At 36.6% G+C, this 9302-nt stretch overlaps 1 protein-coding gene across 1 annotated transcript in view; it reads right to left on the reverse strand.

The window, feature by feature from the left end:
- Positions 1–2973, reverse strand: part of FAM155A (family with sequence similarity 155 member A) — an 18525-nt gene extending 15552 nt beyond the window's left edge. The window contains exon 1 of the mRNA XM_026845759.1: positions 2935–2973. Coding sequence (XP_026701560.1) covers positions 2935–2973 — 39 coding nt within the window. The remainder of the gene's footprint in view (positions 1–2934) is intronic.
- Positions 2974–9302: the final 6329 nt, after the last annotated feature.

A 9302-nucleotide genomic window follows, 5' to 3' on the forward strand; every position in this document is an offset into this window, starting at 1 on the left:
CCCCCCCCGACTCTGTACCTTATCATATACAAACTGAGATCCTAACCTCATTTGAAGCTGGTCTGGGAAAATCTTATGAAAGTAAGTGCAAGAAAGAGTTTAAAGCCAGACTCAGGATGGCTCTGTTCTTTATACTATCTAGAGCTAAGCTATCAAGTTGCAATAGATGGTGCTGCTTCCCTTCAAATAAAACCTTATCCAGTCCACAGCACTAAAACATTCATTAGGGTTCCTGAACACAAACAGCTGTAGACTAGGGTATAAATCTACAAAAGTGAGGACCAATGTCTACATTTGGGAGCTAAAAGAAACACATTAAAGATGCTGTCATCTGATGCTGTGTAGTCATGACTGCAGGACCTGTGATTATTACAATTATTATTATTATTTGTACAGAAAAGCAAAATAAACATAGTTTTAGTTTCTTTTACCTATTCAATTCTGATCAATGGACTTTGTGATAAGAATTAAAGTAGTCTTTTGGACACAGAAAAATTTCACATGTCATCATAGAAAAATAGATTAAACACCAGGCTACAAAGGTGATGAAAAACCTACATAACTGAGTACAGGTTTGCTTGTTTCACATTTTATTTTCCACTTATCTGTTTTGAAGTACATTATTTACTGGCTAGATACTTGCTATCTAGGTTGTTATATAACAAAAATTGCCTTTTTGTATTCATTCAGAATATCTGAAAATCTTAGTAACACCTTTCCTTTATCACGGGCTGAAAAGCAATATAGTCAGCTGATTATTTTCCTCTTCCTAGACCTTTTTTTTAATAAAAAGGGAAGGTTAGATTAAATTTTTAAGCACTGAAAATTCAAAAACTGACACCTGAAAAGAGCAATCTAGCTGAGAGTTTGGTTTGATTTCAGTATGTTTCATGTCATCAGTTATAATTTTATTAGTGTTAATAGCAGCTTAAACAGTATAATTAATTTCAATGTATTAGTCCCAGAATCACAAAACTTTTATCTTAGCTTGTTTGCAATGGTGGCAGGTGTGGGTAAGGTAGCCGGGTGATAAAGTGAATGAAGCCTTTATCACTAATCTATGGTTTGTGATTATCTCTTTATAGTAGTTTTTGCCTACTGCATTCTGTAGAACATTATTTGTTTTCATTACAAATCTAATTTTAATTGTTTACAAAGGTTTCTTGTCCACAGTAGATGATTAATGAGAAGGAAGTCTAGGTAATGTGTATAATTTTTGTTTTTAAATAAACTTCTAAACAGCAAGTGGTTTTTCTAGTGTTGACTATATCCCCCACCAAATTTTAATGCTTCAGTGGCTATATTGACATCTGCAACAATAAAAGACATAAAGTAACTGTTTTTCTATTTTTAGTTAGTCAGTGATCATAGTCTATTGGTGGGAGACAGTAATGCTGGTTCTGATAACAGATGAATATTCACAGATGTTCCTTCCGGATCACTAACACTGTAAATCTGTTTAGTATGAACCCAAAGGTTCTCTTCATAGAATAGATCTAAGAGTAGTAAGTTGGTTCATGAATCATATTTGAAAATGTGCATCAGTTTATATGGAGTGTATTAAACAGCACACCACACATGGTAACAGGAGAATGAGCAAACTCATGTGTCTACTTAAGCAAGACAGGAAATAAATGCTTATTCAAGAGCAGAAGTAAATAATGCAATCATAGGCTTCTGTGAACATTTGTATGTATCCAGTCTCAGTTTGTACACATCATCTTCCTGCTCTGATTCAAAAGTCCTCAGCTTTGGCTCAAAATTGCATTTGAACTCTTGTCCATATTTTTAAAAAATGCATGAGTATACCTGTTCCTGAGATATATTTCTCAGATAAATGCCTTCCACTTTATATCCTTTTTACTGCAGCCCATTTCAACCTTGTCTGAAGTCTATATTGAGATTTTTAATATGGTAGTCCCATGTTGCTCTGGTTTGACCAGTGAGGCTACATGGTTTCAGACTTCTGTCTGGATATGGATTTAGGTCATATCCCACTGTGGGATGAGATACTGATACTTATCAGCCTTCCGACCCCCATGCTCTGGTTTCTTCAAAAGAAACTTCAGGTTTGTGGGGCAAGATACCTCTGCAGAACACTGTAAGATGTCCAAGAAGTAGCAGGTGAAACCCTCATGGTGTCCTGAAAACTAGCCTAGAAGATAGGAGATGCTGGTCTTCAGTCCTTCCCACAAAGATCCTCCATTTTTCCAGGTCTTTTTCAGGTCTGAGAACTGGCATGAAAGAGTCTGAGTAGCTGGAGGAGTAAATGTCATGGAAAAGCACCAATTTAACACTTCACAGAATCACAGAATTGTCTAGGTTGGAAAAGACCTTGAAGATCATCCCGTCCAACCATTAACCTAACACTGACCATTCTCAACTACACCAGATCCCTCAGCACTATGTAAACCTGATTCTTAAACACCTCCAGGGATGGGGACTCCACCACCTCCCTGGGCAGCCCATTCCAAAGTCCAACAACCCATTCTGTAAATAAATGCTTCCTGATATCCAGTCTAAACCTTCCCTGGTGCAACTTGAGGCCACTACCTCTTGTCCTATCGCTTGTTACTTGGTTAAAGAGGCTCATTTCCAGTTCTCTGCAACCTCCTTTCAGGTAGCTGTAGAGGGCGATGAGGTCTCCCCTCAGCCTCCTCTTCTCCAGACTAAACACCCCCAGTTCCCTCAGTCACTCCCCGTACGACCTGTGCTCCAGACCCTGCACCAGCTTCGTTGCCTTTCTTTGGACACGCTCGAGTTAATTCAATATCCTTTTTGTAGTGAGGAGCCCAAAACTAGTGTGTAGTTGAGGTGGAATTTAAAGTCATATCTAGATGAGGATAACAAATATGGTCAGAGCCAGATTTGAGAACCAGAGAAGGCTCACCAGTAATACCTAGCTGGTTAGCGGACTGTATCCACAGCTTTCACCTGTGCTAACTCATACAGTTCTAGACGGTGCCCAGCCATCGTCTGGGAAAAGGTGTATTTCAAGCACTGCATCCTATAAGCACTTTTGATATGGCCATGTTGTTTTTTGAAGAAAAAGGAAAAAATGTAGATGCTTGCAGGAGAGCTGTACTGGGCTAGCTGATAGACCAGAGGAATTCCTCCCCACTCTTTCTAGTACAGACATGACTTAAGTGCCTACTTTCCCAACAAAGACTCCAAGTAACGTCTCCAACCCTTCCTGGACATCTTAGACTTTCTAGGCACCAAAGGTTTTACATAGAAATCTTCCTTTCATGACTAAAGATGTGCTTACCCAAAAGGGAGTACAAAAGTGTAAGCACTGATCTCGTATTTGTGCATAACACTCGCTGCTCAGCAGCCTTTGTGTGAATCCCACAACTGAGTAAGTAGATGCAGAGCAGTCCAAAGATTTTTCTTTGTTTCAGTGATAGTGAAAGGTGACTTCTTTAGCCTAAATATTAGAAAACCATGATCTGGAGCTTAAATGTATTGAAATTTCTTGAAATTTTCCTAATAGAAAAGCGGATATTATGGCCTTTGATCAGCCAGTATTCCTTATACCCTGGAAAATATAGGTTATTTGGGAACTCTGCTCTATCTCCTAGCAAATCTCAAATGCTGATTTCCAGAGTCTTAAAGCATACACTTGTAACAAGGCCTGAAACAATCAATAAAAATACATATTGGTTTGCATTTTGAGTATCGTGTGCACTTGACAAACGATGCTTTGATAAGAGGGTATTTTTCCTTTTTTAAAAGACACCAATGTCTAAACCCAAAGATTTATAATCACAATAAATGTTCCTCTTAAAAATATTGCATATAAACCACTTTTAAGTATTAGTTACATTCTCTTAGCATTTTCCTATGACATTTTCAGTGTGTCAGTGGAAAATGTGGAAGGTGGATGTGAGAAGACCATGTGTCAAATAGGCGGAGGCAGGGAAAATCCTCTAGATTTTCCATTAAATAATGTTTTCTAGAGCAAAATTCTTGTTCCTTCAAAACATTCACTTTGCCAAGATTCAAGTCAATAAAACAAATGTCTTGGATTTCCGTGGATTCAAGGAAAGCAAAAAGGGGCTGTGACAGCAGTAGATGGGGTTTTCACTTTATTATATCCCAGTTAAAGAAAACAAAATAAAACTCCCAACATGAACTGAACTAAACTGAATTATAAGATTGAGAAGGATATATAAATTACAGAGAAAATGTAAGAATACACCAATATCAACAGTTTTTAAGAAAGAAGAGGAAATCCAGTGATTTTTACAAAACCCCAGATCTTTAGAAGACAAAAGCATCATTTTTATCAATACAAATTTTGTGATTTTACGTCAAGCCATCAAAACCAAACACAAAACTAACACATAACAAAGATTTTGGCTTTCTTAAATTCACAGTTTCTGCTACATATTTTGATCTTTTATATATGTTGCAGGTATATAATGCAGAAAAATAATTAAAATGGACTTGTGTTTTCAGCCGGATTGGGAGGTGAAAAATCATAGTTGCTAATAGAAATCTAGCAGACTAATCTCAAAGAATGGAAAACCCCCATTTTTCTGTTGATTTTGGTTTTACTCTTTTTTTTTAGCAAGGGAAAGAACTCAGATAAATTGGATTATGGCTACATCATGTCAACCACATACATACAATAGTTAACTGTATATATTGAAATAGCTCATCTTTTTACACTGAGAAGAACTTTATGCACTCTATATTTGAAAGAGACACAGTTCTGCCTATTAGACAAGACACTGTTAGAAAGAGTATCACATAAGAATAAGGTCATCTTTCATGTACAGAAGCATACCTACAAAATCTCAGAAGAGTTTAGTGGTAATTTTTTTCACCTAAATAAACCTGTAGGAAAATAAAAATTACGCTTTTGAAAAAGTGCAGTTGATGCTGGGTTTTTTTTATACCTGTTTTCATATGCGTGAGTCCCCACCCAGAACAATTATCATAAAAATCTTTTTGGTATTTGTAAATGATTAATACTATCATGATAAAATTATGTTATCAATTGGGCAGATTAAATAATTATTTGGCATTCATATTATTTCTATTGTACAAGTTTCAAGCCAATGTCTGGAAGCGGAAAAAACATTTTATGACTCCAGCGACAAAGTACCCAACACAAATAACTAGCTTCAGCAATTCAAGGATTGAACACTTCACAAACAAACCAGATACTAAACTGCATTTACTTGTCAAACCATTACAGATAATAAATGAACTCAGAGTTAAAAGGAAGAAAGCAAGGTTGTGTGTGGAGAATTTTGAGAAACTAAAAGAGCACAGTGTGTGCTTTTTCCTCTCAGGACATCAGGAAGAACACTTAATTTTGTCTCTTTGTGGGAAATAGCAGTCCAGATACTGTCTCTTTATAGGATATTCTATGTCTCATATCACACGTGACTGTCTCAGAGTTATATTTTTCTGGTCTTGAAAGTCGATCAGACAGAACTATCAGGTAAAATGGCTGCATTATTGCTTAGAGAGAGGTCAATAGCTGCTCCCCACAGTGTGTACAGTATTTCCAGGTAGAACAGTGCATTGGCTGACCGCAGTCCTGGCCATTACACTAGCTGACTGGCAACTGGCTGTGCCCCTGAGCAAAACTGATTTTAATTGTATGGTTAGTATTTACTAGGACTGCAAAAACGATGGGAAGATGAAGTTGTATTTACTATGCATATATGTCCGCAGTGTCTCTTCGTCCCCCTCTCATTCTTGTTCACTTATATATGCACAATATGTGTGAATCTAAATAACCTAATTTTTGTCAAAAGAGATTGAGCATGTAGCTTGAATCATCTTAGTCACACTGCATGAGATGTATCAATAGAGAAAAATGGGAAAGCTCAATCAGTTTCATTCTCTATGGCTGACAATTCTTCATAGTTTTCAAGAGATTAATTCTGTTCTTTTCTGCCCCTTCCCCCATCACTCCTGACTGCCGTTGCAATCACAGTTCTTAATGAACTGTATGAAATTTCCAGGAAACACTTACTCTAGCTATTCTCCATATATTTTTTTTTTTCCTCACTGAACAAAAATTTGATGTTACTGGCTGGGTTGTCAAAATAATAATACAAAAGGGGATCATAGATATCATCAAATAACTTTTACTGTGTAAATGGGAGGATAGTGGGAGGGGAAGAAAGTAGGAAGAGAGAAGTCACAACAGAAATTCTCTTCCAAAATGGTAAATTTTCTGACTCAAAATAAATTTTAACTGCTTTGCACTGATGCTTTGCAACCATATTTATTCCTCAGTAAGGACATGAAGGATTTGAACAGAGACCAACTTCATAATTTCACCTACCAGCTGAAAAGGAAGAAGCACTTCATGAGCTTCAGAGGAGTTCTGTACATTGACAGTTTCATGTACATCAGGAAATTGTACCTTATTGGGATAAAGGAATTAACAGTATTGCCTTAAGACAGTGTGGTGTGATATGATTCTAGCTCAACTTCTCCCAAAGCTTTTGAGTATTTTGAACTAAATTCTGAAGTCTTTGTGTATGCTAAGGAGTACCTCAGGCTGTCACTAACTAATCAATTGGTTTTTCCAATAATATTTATGGATTTTTTTTTTTTTTTTTTTTTTTTTTTGAGTCTGCTGAATTGTCTCTGTGTGGTATTCTGTGACATTATGAAAATCAATAATGTTGTCTCTTACTAGAATTTCCATCTCAACCATTCTATGAAAAGTTTTTATAATATCTACTTCAGTCTAACTTCCTGTACTTCATTTTAGTTTTACAGAATCACAGAATCATCTAGGTTGGAAAAGACAACCATCGACCTAACACTGACAGTCCCCAACTACACCATATCCCTCAGTGCTAAGTTGACCCTACTCTTAAACACCTCCAGGGATGGGGACACCACTTGTTACTTGGTTAAAGAGACTCATCCCCAGCTCTCTGCAACCTCCTTTCAGGGAGCTGTAGAGAGCGATGAGGTCTCCCCTCAGCCTCCTCTTCTCCAGACTAAACACCCTCAGTTCCCTCAGCTGCTTTTCGTAAGACATGCGCTCCAGACCCTGCACCAGCTTCGTTGCCCTTTTTTGTTTTAGTATTCCACAACCTTAAAGGGTAGGGTCACCAGGTATATTAGGGAGTTACTTATAGTAGTAGTTCTCTTCTTGAGCAGAGATGTTGCCAATAACAGGGTTGGAGAACAGCTACTGGTAAAGGCTGGAAAACCTAAGCCTTCACTTAACCAAATAGAGATGCTGACTCCTCCACTCAGAGGTGTGCCTGAATATTGGCCAGACAAAGATCACAGGTTTCCTGCCATGAGGGACTACAGAAGAGCATGTCTATTTCTTCCTGTGATAAAGCTTTTGCTGTAAAAATGTCTTTAAATGTTATTTAAGTTGTACAGCAGAGATGTAATAGCTATCAACTATAACACACTGTCCGTGCAGTGCAGTCTCTAAAAGCCTTCTGATATTTGGATCACCAGGGTATTATGCGTTGGTTTGAGTGATAGTGTATCTTCTTTAAGAAACATTTGGGTCTGTCTCGGTGTCTGCTTTGTGCATCAGGACCTAAGATATCATGCTGTACAAGCAGAGATGTCTTTTAGATAGCTTACAAGTGTATTCTATCTAGATTACACAATCAAACTATAGATGGCTAACTGGTACAATATCTGATTAAATCTGGCAAGGGTAGTGTTACAGATGTGAACTCCCCTAGGAACTTTGTCAGTTTTGAGCAGTAAGAACTGACTTCAGGAAAACTGCATATTGCTTGTGTACTATGGAATGAAAATCAGCTCTTACAGAGAGGCTTCTGCCCATGAGAGCTGTGGGACTGCTGGTGGAGTTTCTCTTCCGCCGGCCTTCATTCTCAGTCCTGTTCTGAGACTGTGGACAACCTCAGAATACGGCTGGCTGAACACATAAATACTGCAGCAATAGTGACTGAACAGAAGGGTTCAATCCTCCATAAGGTATCTTTCCAATGAGAGTCAGCAGTACCATCAGGTGCTTAAACATTTCTCATTAAATGCAGTAGAAAACATATAACAAGTGGCTTTCAGGTATGTGGGTTGCTAAAAATATTTCACAGAACAAGTTTTCAGCGGACAAAATATTTAAAAAAAAAAAGGTTATCATTATTATTTTATTTCAACACTATTAAAATCAGAAAATTTTGACAGGGTAATAAGGTTCAAACATTTATTTCCAAATAAACTCTTGCCATTCTGTTTATACAACCAAACATTGCTCATAAAACATTAATTTACATACACATCTCACTTTTGCATTTTATTACATTAATATTGATGAAAAGCTGTTCTGCTCTGTGGAGAAGTTGCTTTGTACATGCACACACATCCACATCTACACTCACATCCATAGGGTTTTTTTGTTTGGGTGGGGATTTTTTTTTTTTTCCCCCTGGGGAATTCTAATTTTTATTTATTTTGATTTTGTTTTAATCTCATCCAGAATGAACACAAATTAGCTGTCTGAGCTTTCTGTAGAACAGACATTACATTTTCCAGTTATTCCATTTGATGTGCATTTTTAAAATTTCTTGTGTTAAACGACCTCACTAGGAAAAGAGAATGTCTGTTTCATATTATGTAAACTTATATCTGAAGTTTACAGTAATTTAGGAACAACCACATATGTCTGGTGGCTATTTTAAACTTTGATTTTATTTATATTTTATTATAATTAATATTTTCGGTATCTACATGGATGGAATATAATATGATAAATATTTTAATATTTATCCAGAAGATCTTGATGCCAGTGAATGCAAGTTATTTTATTAAGAGACAAAAACATTTAGTGTTTCCTAAATGATGGTAAATTAAATAGGTAATCTTGTTTCTTTCCCTATTTTACCTATTATAATAATAATTTCATTTGAAAGACACACATGCTATTTTATTTGAAGATAGAGGAAACATAAACCAAGGCTGAAATTTATTTGCCAGAACATTGTTGATCTTAGCTTCAGCTAACATACTACATAACAAGATTTCTTTTAACCAAATACAAATGAGAGGAATGACAAGATGCTCTGCTCACATCTTCATAGTTTATATTGGAGAAGACAAGCAGAAAGACGCAAATATGCCAGTTTCTTATACAAATATGTTTCTTTGATTATGGAGAAATTACTGCAGGAGAGATGGCATCAATGTCTCACTGTTACTTTAGTAATCTTAAAGAGAAACTAGACACAGCTATAGAAGAGATCTATAATGTTCCTATCTGCCAAATAAATTAAGCTTCTGGAAGGAATAGATGTGCAGAACCCAGATCCACCAGTCCCGTCTTTCTGGTG

This window comes from Athene cunicularia (assembly GCF_003259725.1).
Source record: "Athene cunicularia isolate RWA chromosome 1 unlocalized genomic scaffold, athCun1 chr1_part1, whole genome shotgun sequence".
In the NCBI taxonomy this organism is placed as follows: domain Eukaryota; kingdom Metazoa; phylum Chordata; class Aves; order Strigiformes; family Strigidae; genus Athene; species Athene cunicularia.